The 12,810-nt window shown below is 38.3% G+C and overlaps 2 protein-coding genes across 7 annotated transcripts in view; one reads left to right on the forward strand and one right to left on the reverse strand.

The window, feature by feature from the left end:
* The window catches only part of LOC145672463 (fatty acid synthase-like), a 342,995-nt gene that overhangs the window by 137,202 nt on the left and 192,983 nt on the right, over positions 1-12,810 (forward strand). The window lies entirely within an intron of this gene.
* Positions 11,001-11,510, reverse strand: LOC145679018 (uncharacterized). Its single transcript, XM_081749619.1, has one exon. The coding sequence runs from the start codon at positions 11,508-11,510 to the stop codon at positions 11,001-11,003; it is 510 nt and encodes a 169-aa protein (XP_081605745.1).

Raw genomic sequence — 12,810 nt, forward strand, 5'->3', positions numbered from 1 at the left:
CTCTAAATATGATGTTTTTGATCTAAAGTGAAGGATTTTTTTTTTAAACCGGAAGAGCCATTTGGACTGTACACTACAAAGTTAAAAAATGCAACGTTGTCATTTACCACAACATAAATGAATGAAATTACTGTTTTTTACGCTAACATATCGTTCGTCATCTCCCATTTCAAGCAGTAACTTCTTCATTTATATTATGAGTCCAGGTAAATGGCAATATTGCATTTTCATTTAAAATTGGGCGTCTAAAACGGCTGGTCCGATTGAAAAAAAAATTCTCCACTTTAATGTTGCAGATGGTTTTCCCTCTTACATTTTGTCGTAACTTTGATAATAACAGAGTTGCCCTATGTCAGGGGACTTTTGAGACACCTTATATATATATATATATATATATATATATATATATATATATATATATGAATGGTCCTTTTCCACTTTTGTGAGTAAAAAATTGCCAAAATTCCAAATGTAGAAGTTTTTAACCTATTATATCCTGTCCAATGTTTTATTATATTATACGGCTATATGAATGAATACAAGGATCAATTCTCTTTCATAGGATATAGGTATATACATTCATCCTTTCCTTTTATATTTTGAGAGAAGTACATTGGCCCACCTCTTAAATTTGGAAATTGTCGATATATATATATCGGCGCCCGGGGCGAAGTAGGTTCAGTGCCCCCTACATTCACCTTAGCAACCTTTTCTTTTTTATTTTATTTTATTTGTATACTTTACGGATAAGAAAAGCAGCTTTTGTTATTATGCTGATAATTTTTTAAGTAGCAGCTTGGATAGACTATCATAATAACCAAAAATGATAATTATGTATTCTTTTTTTCAAATAAGAGCTGTTTTCAATAGGCTTATTTTGAACTTTTTGTTAAACTTGACAAAACTACCTTTGATCGTTTGTTACAAATCCAATTGGAGAACAGTTATGGAAATTTACAATTAATTATAATTTGATAATATCCATAAGAAATGAAATTTTTATATATTAGAAACAATGTGTTTTTAAAAAGTTCAAAATGGGTGACAGCATTAATTTCCAGTAATAATTGTAAATTTTTGTAATTTCTTTTTCTGTATGTGCTCACAGAAATAGCAATTTAATTTCGATTCTTTGACGGTTAAAAATATTTTGTGAAATGTAATGGAAATCCAAAAGAAACCTTCTTTGCGAATTTCTCAAAGTCTTCATTCTCACCGTCATGATTAATCCAATTGGGTAGAAAAGCATGATTATCTAAGCAAACTAATCTCCATAAAAACGACGAACACGTATTTCAGACTTTGACCGTATCTGATTTTGGAAACGCTCCTGCGTAGACTATAAGTCATAACTCGGCACTTTATATATCACATGATCATTAACAAATCACATATCAATATAATAACTTTTTAAGGTAATAAGTAAAAACTTGTTATGACGCTTATTGAAACAATTGGGTTGCTAGCGAAGCGAGCAAGAAGTTTTAACAAACTTTTTTTTTGTTTTCGAAAACTGACAACACCATTCATTTAATAGGGCGCCAATACGTTTTCGGGGCGACGACGCGTTACCAGTGGCCCGAATAGCGAAAAAGGCGGACAAAATAGGGAGGAGTTCCTGAAGGATTCTGAAACTGTGTATATGATGGTCTTCAAGGTTGGTGATTACGAATTCGGTATCAAAAATGAAAAAAATCGAAATGTCGCATCCAACATGGGAGACCGAAAAATGACACATTCATATTATGGATGTGAAATTGGGTACAGAGAGGTTTGCAAGGTCACAGATTACAAATTTGATAATAACATTGTAAACTTCAAAATAGCGGATCAAATATGGCGGAAAAATGTATAAAATGGATGTTACGGAGCTGAATTCGGTATGAGACACGTACTAATTTCATGGAGCAAAAGTAGAAGTAGTTGTTTATCTAATAAGCACACAATAAACGTCCTGGTTACAGGCCTAATTCATCTTAAGACGCAGTAATTGCAGTTTCATCATCTTGTATGGTTATTTTCAGTAGCGCAGTCACATCCTGATGCAGTTTCTGGGTTTTCTTCTTCGGGGGTCCTACCAGGGTGGAAATTAGAGTAGAGGGGGGCAAGAGTACGTGGGGGGTAAGGATACGATTCCCTAAAATCAGGTGAATATATTCGCGTATGGCAATAATGCGTCACGTGGAGTTTGATGCTAATGGCGTCTAGAACCTAAACAAGTTTGAGTGTGCTGCGGCAAACTACATGCTTTCTAGGTAATTATTTATGTTTTTCTAATAGTATGATATAATATTGGGGCATAAGTAGTTAATGAATAACTTACACAATTTTTTAACGATTTCAAAGTACTATAAAGCGTTAGTTTCTAACATATCCATTGTTTGACAGGATGGAGTAAATTGCCTTTTTTCCAACAGTTGGCTGTACAACATCACGGGAAAGTCAATTGTGTAATGTGGGGGCAAGGGTACGCAGATACGGACGGGGCAAGGGTACGCCGCTCTATGAAAAAGAATCCAATTTGATTTAGATCTAACAATCAAAAAAGAATGTAGATTCCGTTGTAATAGAGAGTGACGGCAAACTTTACGAATACTGGTTCCCATATGTAGCCTCTAACGTTAAGAATTTTTAGGAATCCTGATATTTTCTTATGTACGAGGGATAAATTTTTATTTTAAATACCACTCCTTACATAAAATATCTAAGGTGATGTTTGAGTTTTCGAAACAGATAAACGTGTGAGATAGTTAAATCTGCAGTTATTGAATAACATTACGCTTGTTTATTTTATTCAGGTTTCAGATATACTACGCTTTGTCCTCTTTTATCTTAAATGTCAGTACTCTTTAGTAATAAATTTCAATGGGCCTTATGCAGAGTCGTTCTGACGCGTGAGTAGTGCCATACTAAAAAGTTCGACTACCATATGTTTCCTGTAGTAGTTAGTCCTTTAGTAATCATACGTTAAAATTACTTTGCATAAGGCGGTATCAGTCCAATGATTGGTATGGGATCCTATAAAGATATATGAAGCTAACCTAACCTAACATTAAACAATATGTAGCTTCATCAAAGATAGATCGAGAAGTTTTCAAGTTACACTCGCAGGTGACAAGCATTCTGTAACTGATGGAATAAGCCGAATTTGGAAATATATTTTTATAAAGGGTCTAAATAATATCTGATTTTTATGTATCCTATGCATTTCCATTACTGATATAAGGAGAATTAAGGATTTTTCTTTTCCTTTTTTAAATGAGAATCTGCAACGTCTTTATGCACAATAAAGCCAATAGGCCTATTTACTGAAGAAATGGAGAAAGAATTAGTGGAATATATCACATTACTGGATCAATTCTTCTATGACTTAACTTTAAAAGATCTAAGAAGAATGGCATACAATTTTGCTGAACGTAGCTAGTTGCCCCATATCCTTTAGCCATGCGAATCGAATGGCAGGAAGAGGTTGCACAGAGTCTTTCCGTCGTAGACATTTAACTATTGCTTTGCGACAGCCTTCAAAGACTGGTCTGGGGAGAGCTCGTGGGTTTATCAAGCCACAAGTTGAATGTTTTTTTTTAATCGTCTAAAAGATCTTGTAAGAGAAAACGGCTTTTCTCTACGGGATATCTACAATATGTACGAAACTGGCATAAATACGGTTCCTCATAAAGTTCGAAAAGTCGACCAAAAATTAGTTGTGAATAAAACTGTATCTAGTGATTTTGGAGTTAATATAACAGCTGTTTCCTGGTGAGTGTATTTGGTTCCTTTATTCCCCAGATATTTCCCAGAAAACGAATGAAACAAGAATTATTCGATGGCTCGCCGCCGGGTTCTGTGGGAATGATATCTGATTCTGGTTCATCAAATCACAACTTTTTATAGAATGGTTATATTACTTACACCAACATGTGCGATCAAATTCGGTTACGAAAAAGGTATTGTTACTTGTTGACAATCAGACCTCTCACATTTCAATCGAGGCGATTGATTTCTGCAGGCAAAATGGGATGGTGATGTTGAGTTTTCCACCGCATACCAGCTATAATTTGAAACCATTAGATCGCTCCTGTTTTTGACCCGCTGAAATCCTGGTATTCAACAGTGTGTGATAAATAGATGATGAATCATCCATCCCGCCTAATTCCAAGTTGCGAGTTTGTATACTGAGGCTTACTACAAAGCTGTAACCATTGGTATCCGGCCTTCAAGAATCTGGAGTTGTCCCACTGAATCCAGATGTGTTCACCGAAGAAGATTTTCTTCCCCCTATTGTGGATGTGGTAGACTTAAATGTAGAAGCCAGCTCTGAAGATGGAAGCATTTCTGAAGCAACAAATCAAGCATCAGACCTGAATAGAGCCCATAATCGTTCATCGGATAATTCACTGGAAGTGTAAAGGGGCCCATGCGGCGCATCCAGATCAAGCACTCCTTTGCCAGTTGCTCGTCCTCCTCCATCTGCTACCAAACCTTCAATCAGTAACGCTAGATCCTCACTAGAAATAAGCAAGAGCTAGTGCAGACTGTCCACTTCAAACACTCTTTTGCCGGTTGCTCGTTCTCATTCATCTGTTACCAAACCTCCAACCAGTAAACCTGGATCTTCACTGGAGGTAAGCAGGGGCCCATGTAGACCGTCCACATCATGCACTCCTTTGGTGGTTGTCAGTCCTCCTCCGACTGCCACCAAGCTCACAACCAAAAATCTTGATCTTCTCGAGGTCAATCAAAGATTCTGACATCCTCTCTTTTCAAGCAGAACTTACTTCTGAAACGACGCCCTCCAAAGAGCAAAGACAAACATCAACTTGCTCCAAGAAAGCTACAACCGAAGGTAACTCCTCAGGTCAGTGAGGAAGTAGTGTACGAGTGTTCATTATGCAATATCATCTACAGTGATCCGCCAATAGAAGACTGGATCAAGTGCGCAAGATGCCATGAATGGTGGCATGAACAATGCACAGCACATGAAGGAGTAGGCACCTTCATCTGTGATAATTGTTAATACTTTTTTGGGTGCGTACTCTTGCCTCTTTGATTTCGTACTCTTGCCCCACATATAGGGGCAAGAGTACGAATTTGAATGTTTTCATTTTATGCATTATAGTTTCTCCAAGGACAGAGGTATATAAAAGTTGAGTTCACATTTCGTAAAGGAGAGTTCAAGTTTTGTGTTCCATGTAAAAGTTTTCCGTTGTAACTATTTTTTACCAAAATATATAAGTTTAATTGAAATTTGCGTACTCTTGCCCCCTTTCCTATACTGGATCCAAACTCAACATCAGTCTTTGAAAGATCCGAATGACTGGCTACTCTTGATGTTTTTCGAGTGTTCTCTATATTTCCGCACATCCTTGTGTCTAGATTCAAAGGCCTCTGAAATCTTCCCAATTGGTAAAATATCTGCATGCACAATTACTTACCCGTGAATAAGAGCTTTGTGCACGGTGGGTGGCATGTAGTACCATGGGTATAGTCGCACAAATAACTGAGCAGTTTCGGTGCAGTACGTGCTGAATTTTGCAATATCTATGTCATGTCCACAGGAAATTGTTGTCAAGACAGTTCCGAAACGTGACGTTAACTGCTGATTCACTCCTGTTATCTCCGAAGCTATTTGAGATGCTGCAAAGAATCTGCGGGCTTTATTATCATCATTTGGCAGTTCCATAACCATTCTTGGATATATTCACACTGAGGCGTAGTATACTTCTGAACCTCTCTTGGATAATTTGTGCCTTGTTTTCGAATATTTGACGGGTTCTATCTTTCGCTCTCGCTTTCCATTTCTGAAAATCTAATCTATAGAAGATATGAAAGACACACACACACACACACATAAAAAAAAAAAATCGAATGTGTGCATGAAGGATGGAGTGTTTGAACTTCAAATAGGATAAATTTTGTGGCTCTGTCGTTTCCATCTCACCCCGTGTGCTTCCACTGTCAAATAAACACAATTGCTTTACATGCTTATCTCCTGGTCGTCTCGCCATCTCAGACAGCCACCTTCAGTGGCATGATTCCAAGGTCATATTTCCTGTTATAGACGGAAGTAGACAATTAAACTTACACAGCATATTGACAACTATCAATTGTCATCCATGTTTAAATTTCGTGGTGTACATGTGTATCCATTTTTTTGAAACTCTACAAGTAGTCTGTAGTATTCCATACACACGAGTACTAATATGTGTATTTATTATAACTACTACGATGCAATTCACATTGTTCATTCTGTGACACGTATATAATACTATACCAAGTGCATAATAATTACAATATGGTCCTTCCTTCTCATCGTTGCTTGGAAAACAATTTCCCAAACTCAAGTCACACATTTGCTAATTTCCTGCAACGAAACTTCCGCCATTTTGGGACATCTGCAGTTACCGACACTAAGACATAATTTAGTCAAGTTCATGTCATTCTCATGAACTGGTTATCGAAGATGACTGTTACAACTCTTTCGTGTCTGTAACTTGCATTTCGCACAATGACTTTTGTCCACCTTTTTTGCTATTCGGACCACTGTGACGCTTTCTTTCTTCTTGCTCATTCGGCGATGGTATCAGCGCCAGGGCCGACTGCCCCGCTCATTCTCTCCCCCTCCCCTAGTATTGGCTCTGTTGACTGTCTTGTCCCCATCTATGACTACAGAATTATCAAAATATATTGTCAAAAGTGTCACATTATGCTTGGCGGGAATTTTAAATTTTGGCTGGAAAATTGAATCAGCATGAGGCGAAAATTTTGAATATTATGCTTAATGTTCACCAGATAATGTTTTATTGTAACATATTATAATCATATGAATAAATGCGTTGTTCTATCCATATGAAATGGAAAGAGTTAAGATGGCACGGTATTATAACTGACATATTATTTATCAATTTTGTCTTATCTTTCATTGGACAAGAGCATATTGATACATCTTCTTAAATTTGGGGAAGAGTATATTTGGCCCACCCGCAAATTTAAGAATTGTCGAAAAATACAAATATGTAATTGTTCTCTAGGATTGTATATACATTTTGTATGTTTTTTGTGCTCTAATGTGTGTCCTTTCATGGGTAAAAATTGCCAAAATTCAAATTTTGACGTAATATTTCATCTTAACGCTTTGAAATTGAGGGATAACTGATAGTCTAAGGTCATTGGTGCAATCTGATTGGTTGATCCCTGCCTTTGATTCGCAATATCAACTTTGAATCTTAAGGATTGCACTATTAGGTCATTCGTAGAAATTGAAAGTAATTTATCTGTTTCCTTTACTTTAAAGGACACTACCATGAGACATACAACTGGAAATTTCATTTCAGTTATAGAACTGACTGAGAAACTTCAGTTGAAGAAGAAGTTTGACTACTTCTGTCAATATCAATTGTTTATCAATAGTGAATAACTTGAGTTCTTTGTGCTGAGTAAAGTATGTAAATTACGTTAAATAATTCTGTAAGACTTGTATATTAGATACCTGATTATTCAATGGCAAATTTTTTCTCTAATATTTGAGCCTACTATCAGAATTTAAGGAATGCCTTCAAAGTAAAACATCACTGAAAGCTCCAAAGCCAGGAGACGATTAACTGGCAATGACATCTTTCGGCAGGATAGCGCTCCTTGTTACAAGGCCAAAGTTGTACTGCAGCGGTTCGAGGAGCACAATAGTGAGTTTTAATTGCTGCAAGGTCCCCTTACTAGATCTTAGTCAGTTCAACGCCTTTGGGATATTATTGAATGTCACATCGGAACTCATCGACTATCTCAGCAGAATTTACATCAATTAAGTGACTTTTGTGTGAAGTTGTGGTGCGCCATACGGGCCGGTAACCAGCCCAAAAATGTATGGGGGCCCGATCCAACCATATTATAGTTCATTTGCAAGCCTGCCGTGAAAATATTTTGGGGGCCAGTAAAAATTTAGGAGGAACCGTCCCCCATAGTCCCCCCTTAGATACAGGTCTGGCGCCACATACCTCCACCTAGCAAGATTCATTGCTACCATGCTTTACTGTCCTTTGAGCCAAATGTATACATCCCATATATTTAGTAGGTAGTCAGAATGTTCTAACCGATAAGTAGACATCCCGGGTTCGATTCCCGGTGCGGACACTCGAAAAAAAAAGCGTAACAGCTTTTTCAGGCCAGACATTTTGAGTAAGATTTTTCCTGGGATTCCCTCATTCACACCAAGCAAATGCCGTAATGGTACCTAAGATAATGGCCCTAGGCCGCTTCCTGTTTTCCCCAATCCTTTCTTCCTTCCCTTTCATCGGATAGTGTGATCGCTGAGGAACGTCATATCCCTCATATACGTGACAGGCTAAGTGGCCATAGATACCGACAAGCCAGAAATCTAATTCCTACTCCAACTTTCTGGTAAGTAGACATAAATGTGTTAATATTGGGTTTGATTGGGTATAATTTTAATCTATTTGAAATAGGATCTGGTTGATGAAGAAAGAAACTTAAACTATTACTGTTTTAATTAGTTATTATTGTTTCAAACCTGAGTCAGTTGAGTTTAGATTAGGTTTTACTTCGTCAAAATGTGTACTAATAAAACTAATCTTTTTTATGTGAAAATCTAGTGTTTAAAAATTAAAAATCAATACATAATAAATAAAAGCACCAATTCCAGTGTTGTATGTGTTTACAATGCCAATTACACACAATGTGCATTATTATGAAAATGTTTTTACTTTATGCAAGCTGTTATAATTAATCTTCTTCTTTTATATTAAGGTGGATCACCACCCGGAAGTCAGTACATATTTTAGCTCATTGCTTTAACTACTGCGCAATGAAACGTTACATATTATAAATATTGTACTATAAGATAGAGTAATGTTTCAGCTACAGCACAAGACATTTACTCATTTGGTTGTGTCTCCTGATATCGAAAAATGTAGCAAATAAAAGAAAATATTTGATTCGTTTTACAATGAGCACACAAGATGGCACTTGCTGTAAGGTCTTAAAGAAGTGCTCAGTTTTACGAAATGTTTATTTGTATGTGTGTAAAGTATTTTAAAGTAACGATCTTATTACGAAATAGATATATTTGTTGACCGTTTTTCGTGGTGTGTTTCATATTTTATTTAAATATTAATTTACAATTATAGAAATAGATTTTGAGACGACACGCGCAGAACTCCATAATGCGTTGTTGCCAAATTTGTACGTTTACTGTACTAGTAACAATAAGGAAATTTCTGGATTATAGTGTTGCAGTTCGAGAAGCACAATTGCGGTAAGGGTCGAAAACTAATTTCTCTAGTAAGTATCCAAGCAGAATTCCATGATTACTTCCTTTATTATGTGGCATCAGTAAACACTCGACACTATCTGGCAACACCACACTATTTAAGCAACGTTTAGCATAGCACTGAGAACACCTAGTGATCCAACTTAAAACACATGACACTATTATAGGTTAGAACAGTGGTTATGAACCGATGTGTCACGAGCATAGGTGTCCAAACTCTCGAGCCCGACGCTCGTGAGCTCGGCACTCACGCTCAACCGGACTCGGGCTCAATAATTGAGCGCGAGCCCGAGTGAGCCCGAGCCTCAATGAAATAAGTGAGCGCGAGCCCGAGTGAGCCCGAGCCCACTTAAGATTAGTGAGCGCGAACCCAATCGAGAGAAGTGAGTGCGAGCCCGAGTGAGCGCGAGCTCAGTTAACAGAAGTGATCGCGAGCCCGAGTGATCGCGAGCCCAGTTAAGAGAAATGAGCGCGATTGCGAATGAGCGCGAGCCCAGTTCAGAGAAGTGATCGCGAGCCCAGTTGGGAGAAGTGATCGCGAGCGCGAGTGAGTGCGAGCCCAGTTGGGAGAAGTGATCGCGAGCCCGAGTGAGTGCGAGCTCAGTCGAGAGAGATGAGCGCGAGCCCGAGTGAGTGCGAGCCCAGATAAGATTAGTGAGTGCGAGCACGAGTTAGCGCGAGCCCAGTTGGGAGAAGTGATCGCGAGCGCTAGTGATCGCGAGTCCAGTTGAGACTGGTGAGCGCGAGTGAGTGCGAGCCCAGTCCAGAGAGGTGAGCGCGAGCCCGAGTGAGTGCGAGCTCAGTTGAGTGGGAGCCCGCACTCACTTCACACTCACGTGGACTAATTTGCTTTAGAGTCAAAAAATAGGAAATTCATTCCATGTGCAGAATTGTAAAGGAAGAATTAAACAACTTTACAAAATGAAAAATCACATTCTTGAGGTCTGAGCTGTCATTTTATTGTCCAGAGGACTTCAAACGTTTGCGTGTTACTTGCCACGGTGTTACTTGCCACTATTGGAATTTCGTGTTACTTGCCACGGTTACCTTATCGCATATTTATCTGTCTATGACAGCGTGTCCGTTGCCACGCACCTGCATCTAGATTTGACCTTGAGGGGGTGGGAGTAATTTCCCAAGCAATTTTCAAAGCAAGGAAATCACCTGAAACACAAGAAACAAAGCAAATTTCTGATTTAAGAAATAGGAACCTTGTTACATTTATGCGTGTCACTAAACTCACAAAACTCGCACGAAATACAAGATTCTGATGAAAGGAGTATTCTTGCAAATCTACACAAACAATTGGAGTTCTTCAGTAATTCGAGCGCTCATTTTGCCCCTGAAAGCATGGAAGAAACGCAATGACTTATAGGCTTACATTACATCACATTTGATCCATACTCGTAGGTGGTTCCAATAGGAACCTTGTCACTTACGCGTCGCACGTCATAATGATTATGATTATAAACATTACTTATTTACAAAAGCTAACAGCATGTCCCTTTTCTTCTTAACCAACTATTCCAACTTTTGTACGTAACTCAAACTTCTGATACATTTTTTTTTTTTAATCACAGCCTCTTCTCAGATTCTCGAGAATTTGTTCTATTCTCTCGTCAAGCTTTATGGAAGATACTTTCCTTCTCTTTTGGGGTATACCTTGCACTTCGTGCCTCATAAAGGCATAGAAACTAAATTTAGCGTCTTCCTTCAGCACCTATACCAAAGTAAGTATGTACGGCGAACGTTTACATGTAGATATTGTAGCGTTCAATTTGTGGCTCCATCCTTCCACTACATTGTTGGTCCTGTGTCTCTCAGCACTGCAGTTCCAAGTACTTCTTTTAATGGCAGAATTTTCTAGCCACTGTCCGACAAAATAATCATTAAACGCTTCAACCTTGGTCCCAGGTGGGCAGTCCCCCACAATAAGTAGCCAGCTATCATCAATATACTCTAGGGGTATTAGGGCCAATGCAGCACACATCCGGATATGTCGACGCACCTCCTCGTTGTTAGTGTAGTCTTCTACAAGGCCAAGACTTTGCACTTTTCTCCATATGCTCTGGGCGAAGTGGAAGTTACAACCTGATATTTCAGCGTGTGGGAATGTAGCGTAAAGTGCATTCATTGCTGCACTTTCAAAATCTAATTTGCACACTTTTGGGTACTTCTCTCCAATCCAAACTTTAAGAAAAGAGAACAGTTGATTGTAGGTGACCTCCATTTTATCTGGCAGCAAAGCATACAGAACAGGTACAACTGACGTAGTCTCATGTACGCTCCCGATGTCTGCATGTACCGTGTACAGCTGTGCAAAGTGTTTGGGTCAACTCTTAAAAGTTCTATCGAAAAACCACTGTTCACTGTTTCCCAGTGCTTCCCGGAGACCCTCGTATGCAAAACAAAGAATTCGTTGCCCGTCTTCCAACTTGTCATACTTCAAAAACTAAGTGCCATCTTCAAACAGGAGAAAATAATCTGGAAAACATATATTGCTTAGTGTAGGTGTGCCCTGATTGATACGCAAAGATTCCCTTCTCGTTTTGTTCAGATTACCTTTTCTATTGCTGTACAAAGGAATTGCAGTGACCAGATCCAATCCCTGATTTATCAGTACAGCCATTTTCTCTTGGAAGATCATACACACAGGCGTTAGGATTTCTTCCCGTGCCCTCTTTTTGCAGTTTGCAAGGCTCTTTCGTATCTTGCAAGCCGCCACGTCCGGAATGAATGTGTGGTAGGGATGGCCAAAATTTTCCGGAATCCGGATTCCGGAAATTTTGTTTTCCGGAATCGGAAAATTTACTTTCCCGAATTCGGAAAAATTCCGGATTTCGGAAAAATTCCGGAATTCGAAAAAAATCCGGAATTCAGAAAAAATCCGGAATTCGGAAAAATTCCGGAATTCAGATAAATTCCGACATTCGGAAAAAATCCGGAATTTAAAAAAAAATTCGGAATTTTTCCGATTTTACTTTCCGGATTCAGGAAAGTAAAAATTCTGGAATTGGCCATCCCTAGCTAGTAGCTGTTAAAAGAGAAACACAATAATGAATATATATACTGTATTAGTTTCTTGGAGTTGGATATGTCTTTATCACTTACGTAGACAATTGCTACTGCAGTTATTTACTGCTTTATGAGGAAGGTCTTATTTTCACACACAAAAATGTCGCCGGTATGTCTCAAACATTATCGCGTTCCCACCTGCAGCTGCTCCAAAGCACTGCAAACTACTTTTTAACCAGGCGAAAGGCAGTGAAGGAAAAGAAATCTCAACAAATATTCTAATAACATTCGCTTATTGTCAACATACCTACAGTGAGCGCAGAAAGTGTTCGTACACCGTGCATACTTTATATTGAAAACAGCTAGCATGAGAACGGGAGGTGGAAAATATATATATAACCAGAATTATGACTACACATTCATACATTTTATTTCTATATACAAGAGAAAGGCCAAACAAACAGAATCACTGTTTTGTTCAGAAGAAAAGAGAGAATTCCTTTTTTGTAAACGCA

This window comes from Thermobia domestica, chromosome 2, assembly GCF_964235325.1.
Source record: "Thermobia domestica chromosome 2, izTheDome1.hap1.1, whole genome shotgun sequence".
Lineage (NCBI taxonomy): Eukaryota > Metazoa > Arthropoda > Insecta > Zygentoma > Lepismatidae > Thermobia > Thermobia domestica.

Bases quoted from the DNA above. Each gene is read 5' to 3' on its own strand.
- LOC145679018 (XM_081749619.1), bottom strand. From the start codon at position 11,510: ATGGAGGTCACCTACAATCAACTGTTCTCTTTTCTTAAAGTTTGGATT.